The sequence below is a fragment of the Platalea leucorodia genome, assembly GCF_965183815.1.
Source record: "Platalea leucorodia genome assembly, chromosome: 4".
In the NCBI taxonomy this organism is placed as follows: Eukaryota; Metazoa; Chordata; class Aves; order Pelecaniformes; family Threskiornithidae; genus Platalea; species Platalea leucorodia.
The window spans coordinates 74008961-74022430 of NC_138826.1; the positions used below are offsets into that span (position 1 = coordinate 74008961).

The following is a 13470-nucleotide window of genomic DNA, read 5'->3' on the forward strand; positions in this document are numbered from 1 at the left end:
ACAACAAAATACAGAGCAGTATTCTATTATTACTAACTATCCTGGCTTAAGGCAGACTTGCTCAAAGAAAGAATCTTTACTCCCTGAAACGGATAATAATAAACTAATTTCTACTGAGATTAAACATAATTTAAAGAAAAAAAGAAGTGGTTTGGGGTACTTGGATTTTTTTGTTAACAGCACAGATTTTTCACAAATTTCTAGTGATTATGCAATAATTTTTATTTTCATTTAACAGAGAAATACTGAAATAAACAGAAATAAGTCTTCAAGAAGTGTTAAAATTAGAATTTACTGAAAAACCCTTCAGGAATTTTGTTTTGGTGTGGTTTCTATTTCAAGTTGCATGTAGTCTTCATATTCCGAGAACTCGCATCACTATAAAAGATCTTCACTGTCATAATTCTATGTAACTTATTTGGAAAACAGAAAAAAAAAAAAGTGTTTCAATAGCCACTCCCCCATCTCCAGACATCTTTCTTATTTATTAATCAAAATGGCTTATCTATTTTTAGGGTAAGAAATTTACCTAGTTCTTTCCCTTTACCACCCATCCCTCATCCCCTAGAAAGCATACTGGATGCATGTAAAAAAAGGAAATTGCTGTCTTTTTAGAAGATGTGTATTTATATATATATCTTTCTATATATATTACTTTTTCTAAACACAGAAGCATAAGGCAGCAGGGTTTTTCCCTTAAATGTCTGTTATCTTTTAGCTCTTTTTCCATTTCCCTCCTTGCCAGACATAACTTTTTTCAAAACTCTTCAGCCTTCTTTTATGAAATTGTATAAATCTATTCATGGAATCTATTTTATTATTCAGGCAAGCACCTGTTTTGGAATTGTGCCTATAGCATTTAGGGAAGTGGCATAGCTCATTTGATTTTTTTCCTCCTGTGATATGAGGACCCCTTGGCTTTTCTGCTTAGTCACCTTCTTATAAACACCACTGTTCAGATTTCTGTTGGATTCCTACATTTAAACTAGAGTCTTCTACCATTAAGTGATAAGATCCATTAGTGTGTGTGTCAGCTTCCAGTCAGATAAGCCTCTTATATTTACAAAGCAAAAGCAATTAGCAACTCCAAAATCCAAATCCTAATGTTAAGATATTCATAGGATTGATGGATAAATGAAACAGTTATGGAAAGACATCTCAAGGAGGAAGAACTTCATGGAGGGTCTCAGAGAAGCTCTGGGACCTTTGCTTTACAGTTCTGGGGGACACGTGTGAGGGTGACTGTGCTATATAGTATAGTAGTGGAGTTATGCATCTGTACTGGGACAATGTGGTGAATTAGTGGAAACTTTAAACTGTACTTTTAGTTAAATAACTGATAAATAGTAACTCTTAAATATTATTCCTAATGTGTTTAAAAAAACCTAACAAAACCAACCCCACTCAAAACTCTTGAGGATACAAAGTATCAGTATTTGGAAGTGTTCTTAAAATACAATGTATACAAGTGTTCATAAAATACAATGTATTTTTAAATACCTCTTAATGTTGTGTTAGTGACATTCATTCCAGGGCCATTCAGCCAGGTAAATTTTGTAGGGATGAGTTAAGGACTTTCTGTGTGGGCAATACCTAAAGATCCTAGAAGTCAGACTTTTGCTTTTTTTTTTTTCTATTCAGTCGTCATAGCATATAATCAGTATTGACTGCTTCACATTAAACTGGATGTTCATTTTATTTCTGCATAGACCACACTTGTGCTGCCACAAGGTGAACAGAAACTCTGTGCACACTTGCCTAAACAACCAGTGAAACAGCAAGAACAGGCCTGACAATGCTGCTGACTCTTCGAATTTTCAGGCATTAGGATGCAGAGGTGGGATGACACATTTGGTCTGGTGAAACTTCCGTGTTATATTGGCCTAGACTGAGGTTACCAAAGTAGCCTGAGAGTGCCAAATGTTGGCATCCCCCACATTTTCTTTGGTGTCACTATAGTTACCTCTCTTAGGCTTTTAAAATCATCTATCCTGGAAGTGGACTGGTCCATATCCGTGTAGATGGGCTTCATTTTTGTTTCTGAGCATGTTCCTTTTCCCTAAAAACAAAAACACAAACACACACCAAATCTGTTGGGTGACCCTGCTTGGGAGAACTGATGTGAAGATCAAAACTGGCACAACTAAGGAAAATAACATTCAATTTCAACAATCAGCACCATACTTCATTTGGGGGGGGGGAGGAAAAAAAGCTTTCTTAATATTTTGTTTCACTATATAACTAACTTGAATTGTAGCTAGCATGGTTCTTTGCTTAAAAGTCCTTTAATCTCAATGTGACAGTAATTTTGACAATGAGCTGTTTCACTGCAGCAAACAGTATAGAAATTCTCAAATGACACTTATCATTGCATTGGTACAGTGGGGCTCTTACTTGCTTTTCATGGGCTATCAGCAGCCTGAATTGATTCTGAAAATGTTCAGAGCTCAGCTCGTTGAACTGGCATCTGAAACACATGGAAAGTTTTGCATTTTATTTTTGGCTGTTCCTGAAAGGCTGTGTCACAGAAACCATCCTTCTTCCCTTTTCCATCATGCTTCTTACCTCATGCATCCACATGTACATTACAACATTGGCATACTGTGCTAAAAATCCATGGGACTATACTGAACACTTACTGAAAATTCTCTCATATGTCCTCTGGAAAAATTTCCTTCATCTTAATGGTCTCACAGATTGAAGCTATTACAGGCCAGCATTTTGCATAGCTTTACTGGTCCATCCCTGATGGATCAGAGTGCTGTGCTTAGGATAACATACAAAAATGAAGGTGCAGAGAGAAGCAGAATGCTCATAACTGTCTCAAATATTCATGATATGGAGCAGGCATGCAAGGAAATGTTGGAAGGTCTTCAGAGATGTATAGCAACTAGTCCAGATAAAGGGCAAATAGCAGTAAAAAGGATACACAGCAGACTTGAGCAACTCTAGTATCTTGACTATACTTAATCTCCACATGTGCATTAGTGGCTTCAGAACACAGGACACAGCCCCGTATAGTACAGTCTTTATATGTGAACAAAGACAGGGTGATCAAGCCCAGTGACGCATTTTCTTTAGCATCTTCCCGGTCCTGTGCTAGCAATTTGTCACAGTGCTTGGAGGTAAAACAACCTGCAAGACACAGAATCAGTTCTGGAACTGAAGCCAGACACTACCACTGCCTGGAAAGCTAGATAACACAAATAGTTCTTTCTCTATGATTAACTATTAACTGATGTTAAGAAAAAGGAGAAGAAAAAAAACACACACAAAAAAAAACCCGCATGCTGCCAGAACACTGATGTGCTGCAACAGAGCTCAGTGCAAGAACGTACAAGGAAGGGAAGGCATTTTTATTTTAAAGCAAAAGTGATTTCACTCATGCATCCTAAAACACACACGCACACACTCAGAACACCAGGTAGGTTTTCCAAGTGGGCAGGCCAGTATTGCTTGCAGGGACAGGCAGGACAAGGAATGCTTGCTATGAGCCCTCAGCAGGTCTCCAGGGAAGGGGAGGTCTTGGCTACAATGTGCTCGTCTTTGGCCTCTTGTGCAGTTTAGAAACTAACAGTAATTCTATTTTCTGTCTCTCCAACCTCTAACATTTCTGTAATCATTAGAAGTTACTCACCGACTGTTGTCCCCATAGCTGAATGCCTTATTGGTCCATTATCTTCCTCTCATCTTCTCTCAGTTGCTTTAGTTCATACTGTCCCTTGTCTTATGCTGTGCTTTGTTTTCACAGCCTAGGCATCCCAGACAAGCTGCATGTAGATATTTCAGGATCCTGATTACCTACTATCTAGATGCAATTGACACCCTCCATACTTACAGATATTCTCCTGCTCTTCTTTCTGGTGCTTGTATATACTACCTATTTCCAGAGTTCTGGGAATATGTGGTTTGTTTTTGTTTTGTTTTGTCCCCTCCCCTTTCTGGACAAATGTGAATTTTTTCACATCTCACTATTTCAGTTATTAAAGTTGTATGAGTACTCACCAGAGTGGTAAAGGCCACCGCTCTTTTCTGAGAGAGGTTAAGACTTCAAAGTTTAAACAGTTACGGAGTAGTAAAGTGTTCACGAAAAGTCAGGAAGGTGTCCTTTGTAACACTGCTACACACTGCAGCTCTGTACTATCACCTGGGACATTAGGACATTCCTACAGTGAGAGATCAGAGTTTTCACACAGGCTGCAACCGGGATGCTTAGGGACTTTGCCACACTGATGTCTTATAAACAGTAACTGTCCCTGAATAAAGGAGATGAGAGGCTAGAAATGTCTCCTCTCCTGGACTTTCACATTACAAAGAACCTTATGTGCTGGCAAGCAGCACCTGCTACTGTTCTTTGTGGTCTATACAGGGTTATATTTTCCTACCTTTTTAAAAGGCATGAAAACGTTTGTAGGACCCAGTTTTAGAACTAGGGCAATGCATCTTTTACAATATACAGAACACTATAACACCACCATCTGACTGTTAGAAGAATTTGTCTCTCAAAGCCAAGGTATCAAATTGAGCTTACAATTTTCATCTACCACCTGTTTTTAATCAAATTTGGTTTGCATTGGTTTATACATTGTGTTCCTTGAGTAGATTGCCTTTTTATTACTAGTCATTTTTACTTCAGTAACAGCTTTGCTCAGAAAAGAGCTTCCGATTTGACTACCACTTCATAGTGTTATAGAAGAAAGATCAGTGACTGTATTCTTCTCTCTGAATAGTCTCATTTAGCATTAGTAGCTTAGCACTAGTAGCTAAAGCAGTTGAAGCTTTAGGCCGCAAGAGCTGACCGACAGTAAACTTTTTGATAAAACTAATGCTGCTAACACAGAACTAGCTGAATTGGCAGATATGAGCAGAATAGATAAGGACCAAGGAAACAATTCTAAGAGAATGAGGTAGCTTCAGAAGAAGGCCAGCCCAGCAACAGTGAAAACCAATAAGAAATCAAGAGACCACTGACCAGAATTAAGTGATTGTACTTGGGGGTCAAATGATGGGTGGTACAGGTATAATTGAGGGGCATGATCTGGCTTAGGGGTCCCTCTCTGGAGGCACCCAGCTTGAGCTGTAATCTGAGAACTAATAAAAGACAAATTGGAAACCTTCACTTGGACCTTACATTAATCAGCAGGATCCTAGGGTCAGACCCTGTTATGGTGGCCAGCATATGTAAATCCATAAAAGCAGTAGCTGACAAACAGTACTTCTTAAAGCTCACCTATATATAATACAAACATTTAGCAAATGTGACAGTGATATTTCTACATCTACAGTCTAAAAGATGTTTATACCCAGCTGAAGACACAACATGACTTGAAAGTGGGAGAGAAGAGAGACAGCAAGGCAGTACTGCCCAGGCTGGTAGGAGAGCTGAGGCTGGCTGAGCTCAGACTTCACCATTTGTGACTGCTGAAGGCAGTAATCAACAGGTGATTCACTTGTGAAGCAGCCCTGAAGAGGGATTTGCAAGTGAAAAGAATGTGATAAGATGTTTAGGATTTATCTTTATATACTGGCTTTCATGGAAACCCCCATATCACCTTTACAAAGATTTTACATTACAATAGTTAATTCAAATGAAAACCTTACCTCTTTTTTTCATATGGATATATCTGTTCAGAGTTTTTCAGAAACTAGTAGGTATCAAGTAGGGCTGATTCAGATATTTTTGTTCTAGAAAGATGCTTTCATCAGACCTTCTTTTATATAGTTCTGATGAAAGGAAGTATTTCACCACGACCTCAGTGGTTATGCTCTGTCTTTCCCAGTGGACTGATTGGAAGTACATTCTTTCAAGCAGTGATTTGAGCCAGATGATGCAAACACAGTACCAGATCAACTCATGGAGGACAGCTAAACAGCCAGGAACAATCTTAGCCAAATATCTCACTGAGCTTCTAAAGTCACCTGCAAAAGCACCTTACGTGATTATCAACAGCCACACAGGGCAAAGCACCAGCAGCTTGCAAGCCAGTCCCCAGCTAGTCAGCACACAAGCCTTCAGCACAGCCAGCTCCTTCCTGGCAGCATTCATTAGCTCAGGCCCTCCTGCAAAAAGCAGGGAAACGCTGCTGCACGTTGCTAGTACCAGAGGAGCCTCCACACTTTTACTCTCACTTTGAGTTAGGAAATCTTGCACTACATCACCTGTCTGTGTCTCAGACTAAAGAAACATTACATCAAATAAGCTGTCTATAGCAAATTCAGTTTTATTTCTCATTTGTGGTGTGTTTGGGTTTTTTTGTTTTCACAAATACCTTCTTGGATCTATTCTGTATCAGACTTAACTGATATTCAGGTTTTCTCTGAATTTTATAGCAAGTGTAAGTTGTCTATCTATTCCTTAAGTAATTTATCTTTGCTCAAAAACACAAATTTAAATATTCTTGATATCAGCTCTTATTCATACCTTATTAAAGGATTTTTATTTTCTCCAGCCTACATCTCATTTGGGATTTTTGTTATTGCTGTTTTATAGTTAAGTGATTCAACACTATATGCAAACTTACAGAGTTCCAGATAGGATTTATCACCTGTGTAAGGAGGAAAAAGAAAAGCTTGCTGTATAAGCTATAATCAGTCTACCACTGTTCCCCATATCACTACTACAACCATCTGCAGCTGTCACAGGCTTCAAAATCCACACAGTAAATTCTTCCTAATTGCGAGCCTGGTCCACTAGGACAAGCTATGACAGGTTATTATTAGTGTCCTTTCATGATGTATTATACCCCAAAACTACTTCAGACTTGGGCATTATAATTTCAGATTCATATGAGCTCACCCTTCCTGCAAAAAAAAAAAAAAAAAAAAACAAAACAAAACCTTACACATCTGTTTCCTTCAGTTAATGGAATATTAGTGGTTTTTATGATTCAAACATGCAACTCTCAGAATGAGTCCAAGTAATGCTATAGTTATTAAAACAGTCCAAGGTCTTCAAAAAACTAGAAGAAAAACAGCAGAGATTAAGACCAATAAAAACTGTTTCCTGTTCTCACTCCAGAAAAACGATTTATTTCTTGAACATGCAAGAAAAGCATCATTTTTGACCCAAAATTCTGCTGAAACGTAAGTATTCTGACCCTAGGCTTATATAAGGTATTTAATATCTACTATACGAAATATTAAAAACAACTATTTTACTTGATTATTAATAATTTTATCATAAACATATGTAAACAGGTTTAAGTAAACAGATGTCTCAATGTCACAGACAGTTACAGGGAATGAGTTTGCTTTTACTAAGACTCATTTCTGCAATCACACTAGTAATCATCTACAGAAAAAGAAAAATCTGTTCTGAAAAACACAAATCCTGTATCAATGAACAAACAAGGTGCGCGGGGGAATAAATCACATAGAATATCTTAATTCCCCAAGTACTATTCCCGATATCTTCCCCCCCTCCCTTTTACCCCGCCGAGGTTAAGTAACAGAAAATGGCTGAAATTGAGAAAAACAAGGGGAAGAAAATGGTGTGCCGAGGCACTTGATTGGTCAGATTTTGCTGCAGAGTCCAAGTTCCTGACACAGGGAAAGGATGATTTCCTAAGATAAAGCCTCTGAGCAATTAACAGAAAAGCAAGAGTCTTGCAGTTTTAGGCTTTCCAAAAGAAATATTTCTTCTAAGCAATTCTCCCTGGCTCCTTGTTTGTAAGTTGAAACGAAGGCTGTATTCGGCTCGGTCCAACCGCTTCTTAAAGGCACAGCTACTCGTTTGTAGCATCGAAAAAACAAAAAGACATAATTTCCAATACTTCAATGAAACAGCAAGCTCCCCAAATTACATAAAACGGCCTGCAGTTTATAAAAGAAATGAAAGGCGACGGGAAGTCGGAGATCATTTTGGAAATTATTTTTCAGGCACCAGTTACAAATTGATTGAGTAGGAGGGCAAGGGCTTGTGCAGTTGAACTTAGGTTTTCCCGGGAGGTTCACAAAAATCACTGAATACGACGGATAGGGAAGAGTCTCCGTTTAACAATAATTCTATTCTCGATGTCAATTTTTTAATCACTAATACTCATTGGAAAACACTTTCTCTGTACTCAGTTCAGCAAATATTTCTAAGAGCCTAAACACAGATAGAGAAAACTTATCCAAATGGGCGTCTCAAATCATTCAGAGAGGAGACCACGAGTGCGTCCCAGAGAAGGTACCAGCAGAAAGCACACACCTCTTGAAAACGGCAGTCGCAGAAGTTACCCGTGCCAGCGCCCATGCCCCCAGCTCTCTCTGGAAATACAGCCTTTATCACAGGAATAAGCGAGAAGTGCTTGAGAAGGGCTGAAGATGCCCGGGGACGTCGCTTACGACAGGGACAATCAGACCACGAGTGATAAAGCACTGAGGAAAAAAAACGACGGAGCGCCTTTCCTGGAGGGGCGGGAAAGGACTTCTTTCGCCTTCAGAAAAAAACCCGCGCCCCCCACCCCCAAAAAAGGGGGTTAGAAAGGAAAACAATATTTCTATCAAGACAATAAACCGTAAGCGTAGTTACCATCGGAACATCAAGTAAACGCAGCGTGGCGAGAGACATTTGCAATATACTTACCTCTGAATACCTTCTCTAACCGAGAAGGCAGAGCTCCGTAAAGAGTCACCTTTACCAACTCCACAGGTTTGTATGAACGGTTTTAAGACACATAGCCAAACAGAGAAAATACATACAAATCTTATAGAGCTGGATATCTTCTCCTTCAAAAAAGAAAGGCCAAAATTACGGTTTTTTTCTTTAACAGCTAAAAAGAAAGCCCTCCGAAAAAAATGCATGGAAAGGAATTTTCACCCTGAACAGATTTGGCGTAGCACAATCACCTCAGTGAGAATTTGGCAAACCACAGTTTTGCTACGCTCAGGGTCCGTTCCAACCCGTTGTGAAACGTGCCTTACACGTTTTGTTAGGTACTTACGTGATGAGATACGGGCTCTTGATCACTGTGAAGGTACCCGAAAAGCACAGGGAAGCATCGCTTCCTACACAGGACTCAGAGTTTACAGCTCTCTTTAACGGCCATGTGGTGGCTCTTAAAAGAGCCTTTGGGTTTTCGATAGCCTGAAAGATCTGTCTGCCAGAGGCTTAAGCGCGCTCGCCGCGGATGCGGCGGGCCAGCTGGATGTCCTTGGGCATGATGGTGACGCGCTTGGCGTGGATGGCGCACAGGTTGGTGTCCTCGAAGAGCCCCACCAGGTAGGCCTCGCTCGCCTCCTGCAGCGCCATCACGGCCGAGCTCTGGAAGCGCAGGTCGGTCTTGAAGTCCTGCGCGATCTCCCGCACCAGGCGCTGGAAGGGCAGCTTGCGGATCAGCAGCTCCGTCGACTTCTGGTAGCGACGGATCTCGCGCAGCGCCACCGTGCCCGGCCGGTACCGGTGCGGCTTCTTCACGCCGCCCGTGGCCGGCGCGCTCTTGCGGGCCGCCTTGGTGGCCAGCTGCTTGCGCGGCGCCTTCCCGCCCGTCGACTTACGCGCCGTCTGCTTCGTGCGCGCCATCTTTCCAGGAGCAGGTCCCCAGCACCGTGTGACGAAAGTCTGCAGCAAAACTCGCCGCGGGCCCGGTATTTATAGCCGTCCCCGCCCTGTGATTGGCTAGCGGGAAGGCGCAGATTCCATTGGACAATGGGAAGGATTTGAAAAGCCCGCCCTCCGCTGTGGGGGAAGGGCGGCTAACGGCCGCTTCCCGCTCCGCAGCCCCCCCTTCCCCCCCTCTGCTCCCTTCCTCCGCTGGAGGCGGCCGCGCTCTCCCTTCTCTTATCCCTCGGCTCTGCCCCGCCGAGCGGGGCCGGCAGCAGCAACGCGCCCTGCCACAGCGGTGACCCGCCAGCGGACACGGAGTTTTTAGTCTGGCCCCGCGGCAGACGCTTTTATCACCGCCTCTGTTCCGGGCAGCCAAGATTTCAGCCCCCTTGCAAAAAGCTTTTTCGAAAAAACAGCCCTCCCCGCACATCTTGCGCTGCCTCAAGTTCGAGAAAGCGCTCTCATTCATTTTCTTGGTTTTTTTTTAGGCATCCCTTATTCTTGTATTCGCATATTACCTTGTCACTTAAAAAGTTACAAGGAACGTCTATCCTGCTGCACTTATTCTCCATTAAAGAGACGACAAAAAAAACTACGCCACTTCCATATCAAATCTCTGAGACTAATAAAATTATTTTTCGCTATACCATTTACACTTCCACTCTGCACAGCCTGATATATTTCGTGAAACATTATCTTCCAAATATCGCACATACACAGACTAATCCCTGTGGAGCTCTCCGAGTAAACAAGCTGCTCTGGCCTGCAGCCAAGTTGTTCGAGAATAACAGCTAATGTGTAAAGGGAACGACGACATTTTAGTAGACAAGGTATAAACTGTATTGGAGCAAAGCTGTTACTGTAAAAAAAAAAAAAAAAAAGCAAAATCAAAAACCAACAACCACCAAACTGCTTTATTTCATATCAGAACGGCAGGGAAAAAAAAAAACAAAACACCCTAAACACTGCCATGCATATTTCTCTTACCTTCCTAAAAAACTGGAGTTTATTACTCTAAAATGAGGAAGGAAAACTTTAATAGATTTAGAACTTGATTAGGTGATTAACATTGTTTTTGTAGACCTGCCGATGTGTAAGGCACATACAAGATGACTCAAATCATTCCCGGCACTTTAAAATGACAAACATTTTCCCTGCCATTAAACTGCACGTCCTGGGCTGGGAACTAAAGCAGTGCTAAAGACAAGTACCACTCACCGAAACGAATCAGTGTGAACGACTCTTTTACTGAAAAGGTGGGTGGCTCTTAAAAGAGCCTTTGGGTTAAAACTGACGATCCGAGACGCTCTACTTGGAGCTGGTGTACTTGGTGACGGCCTTGGTGCCCTCGGAGACGGCGTGCTTGGCCAGCTCGCCGGGCAGCAGGAGCCGCACGGCCGTCTGGATCTCCCGCGAGGTGATGGTGGAGCGCTTGTTGTAGTGCGCCAGGCGCGAGGCCTCGCCGGCGATGCGCTCGAAGATGTCGTTGACGAAGGAGTTCATGATGCCCATGGCCTTGGACGAGATGCCCGTGTCGGGGTGCACCTGCTTCAGCACCTTGTACACGTAGATCGAGTAGCTCTCCTTCCTAGTCTTTCTACGTTTCTTGTCGCCCTTCTTCTGTGTCTTGGTGACGGCTTTCTTGGAGCCCTTCTTCGGAGCAGGAGCGGATTTAGCTGGTTCCGGCATTTTACAAGTCTGTCGCTACCTGTCTACTGCAGGAACGACGTAAGTACAATAGCGGCGACGCCCCTATTTATAGGGACGGTATGCAAATGAGATGACTCAAGGCTCTTCTTGTCTATTGGACAATCCGGCTTCGTGATGTCAAACCCTCCAGCACCTCCGACTGGTCGCTGTTTCATCTGCCTCCCCATTGGTTAACTCCGCAATCGCAGCCTCCGCCAATCACGAGTCCTACCGATGCCCAGAAAGAAGGGATAAAAAGGCAGGGTGGCAGCTCTCGCCGCATTTCATCTGTTTTCGCAGCTTTTTCTGTCTTTTACGTAGCTTTTTATTTCTTTTTACTTTTTTTTTTCCCTTTTGTTTTGAACTTTAATCCGAGGCATGTCGGGCCGCGGGAAGCAGGGCGGGAAGGCGCGGGCCAAGGCCAAGTCGCGCTCGTCGCGGGCCGGGCTGCAGTTCCCCGTGGGCCGCGTGCACCGGCTGCTGCGCAAGGGCAACTACGCGGAGCGGGTGGGCGCCGGCGCCCCGGTGTACCTGGCGGCCGTGCTGGAGTACCTGACGGCCGAGATCCTGGAGCTGGCGGGCAACGCGGCCCGCGACAACAAGAAGACGCGCATCATCCCCCGCCACCTGCAGCTGGCCATCCGCAACGACGAGGAGCTCAACAAGCTGCTGGGCAAGGTGACGATCGCGCAGGGCGGCGTGCTGCCCAACATCCAGGCCGTGCTGCTGCCCAAGAAGACCGACAGCCACAAGGCTAAAGCCAAGTAACTTAACTCTTTTAAACAAACAACCCAAAGGCTCTTTTCAGAGCCACCCACATCTTCCTAGAAAGAGCAGGAACACCTGAGTCTCCAAATACTCGCTTTTGGGGAAACTGTGTTTTGATATATCTGGGAAATTTTTAGATGTAAAGGGAAGGTTTCTTCAACACAAATAGGTTCTCTATATATCTCTTCGATTTTCCTTTAGCTGATCGGTGTCTGTAGGGCCCTGCACGTTTCTTTCTCCGAGAAGTTAATGTACGTATGTAAACGTCTCTCAGTTCCGCTTTTCTGAAAAATCAATAAAAGGCAACATTTAAGATTGAGATCAGTCACCGCGGCGCGGTGCAAGGAGAGCAAACGAGAACGCGGCAAGGGTGGCTCGGTGCCTCCCGCTCCCTGCTTTCAGCGGGGGGAAGCGCCGCTAATCCCGGCGGAGGTGGGGAGGGGGCGGGGCTTCCCTGCCCACCCGCGGCGAGGGGCGGGGCCGCCGACGGCCAATCCGGGAAGAGCGCGCGGTTTTCAAACCCGGGGCGGGATGGGGCGCGCTTTCGCCCGGCGCAGCCGCCGCTGCCCCTCCTTGGCGGGTGGGAAAGGAGCCCAAGCGCCTTGTGCGGAGTGGCTGCTTTGTTTTCCTGCCTTATGAGGTCCTTTTTTTTGCTTGTTTGCCGTCTATGGTTTTCAGGCAATAGTGACAGAATTGTAAGTATTTCCCTGGGCTGCTGTCCCGTCACTAACCCCGGACTGTTTCCAAAGGACAGAGTCAGCTCTCCTGAGTAAAGGGGGGGTGGGGGTGGAAATCGTAATGCAGTATCACGAGTTAAAACAAAATAGGCTAAAGTTTATTTTCTATAGCGTGTGCATTCGTATAGAAGCACTACGGAAAAGCACATATATGTACAGCAGGGTAGCATCGTGTACCAGTCTAGACTCAAACTGATGTTTCAGTTCTTTCTTTGTCCTGACAGCATGGGTGGATTTTAAAAGTGTTGTTAGATTTAACTGCAAAGTTTTCTTTCCTCTTATGGTATGGCCTCCTGGGTGCTGGCTTCTTCGGTGTTGCTTTTTTGTGCTTGGCAGCCTTAGTCACCTTTTTGGTGCTCTTAGCTGCGGCGGCCGCCGGCTGCTTAGCTCTCTTCGCTGCTGTCTTGGCCTTCTTGAGCCTGGGAGCCCCTTGCGCTCCTTGGAGGCCGTCACGGCCTCAGTGATCTGCTCGGTGGCTCTGGGGGCCACGGGCTTCGGAGCCGCCCGCCGCAGCCTTCAGCTTCTTGGAGGTGGGGGCTGGAGCGGCCGGCAGAGTCTCGGACGTGGTCAGAGACAAGTTTCAAAAAGGTGGGGAGGAGTGTCGAGGGATATAAATAAAGATAATCAGCGAGAAGTTGGTATTTATAGGAAGGAGCTTCTCCGCCATTGGTGCCTCGGGGAGTCTGCTCCGCTGGAAGATCGGAAAGTGCCTCTCCCCTCTGTGTTTCCTAGGAACAGATTAATTTT

General features: G+C 44.1%; 3 protein-coding genes across 13 annotated transcripts; 1 reads left to right on the forward strand and 2 right to left on the reverse strand.

The window, feature by feature from the left end:
* Positions 1–330: 330 nt before the first annotated feature.
* On the reverse strand, positions 331–9505 carry LOC309589394 (histone H3.2; the record flags this gene model as incomplete). 11 transcript variants are annotated; one of them, XR_014227914.1, is made up of 4 exons in its annotated part: positions 331–413; positions 1964–2059; positions 3638–6801; positions 8570–9505. XR_014227914.1 is itself a non-coding variant. In XM_082309521.1 (1 exon), the coding sequence occupies one exon, from the start codon at positions 9503–9505 to the stop codon at positions 9095–9097; it is 411 nt and encodes a 136-aa protein (XP_082165647.1). In that variant the 3' UTR covers positions 6808–9094. The 11 variants fall into 11 exon arrangements, 1 of the variants encoding a protein (XP_082165647.1); XR_014227915.1 differs by having other exon boundaries at positions 2395–6801; XR_014227917.1 differs by lacking the exons at positions 331–413; positions 1964–2059 and having other exon boundaries at positions 2068–6801; positions 8570–8712; positions 8928–9505.
* Positions 9506–10837: 1332 nt separating this feature from the next.
* Positions 10838–11301, reverse strand: LOC309589395 (histone H2B 8; the record flags this gene model as incomplete). Its single annotated transcript, XM_082309522.1, has 1 exon — positions 10838–11301. The coding sequence occupies exon 1, from the start codon at positions 11216–11218 to the stop codon at positions 10838–10840; it is 381 nt and encodes a 126-aa protein (XP_082165648.1). The 5' UTR covers positions 11219–11301.
* Positions 11302–11551: 250 nt separating this feature from the next.
* Positions 11552–12097, forward strand: LOC309590099 (histone H2A-IV). Its single transcript, XM_082311062.1, has one exon. It carries the CDS (start codon positions 11597–11599, stop codon positions 11984–11986), a length of 390 nt encoding a protein of 129 aa, XP_082167188.1. The 5' UTR covers positions 11552–11596; the 3' UTR covers positions 11987–12097.
* Positions 12098–13470: the final 1373 nt, after the last annotated feature.

Coding starts and splice junctions, on each gene's coding strand:
- LOC309590099 (XM_082311062.1), top strand. CDS start 11,597: ATGTCGGGCCGCGGGAAGCAGGGCGGGAAGGCGCGGGCCAAGGCCAAG.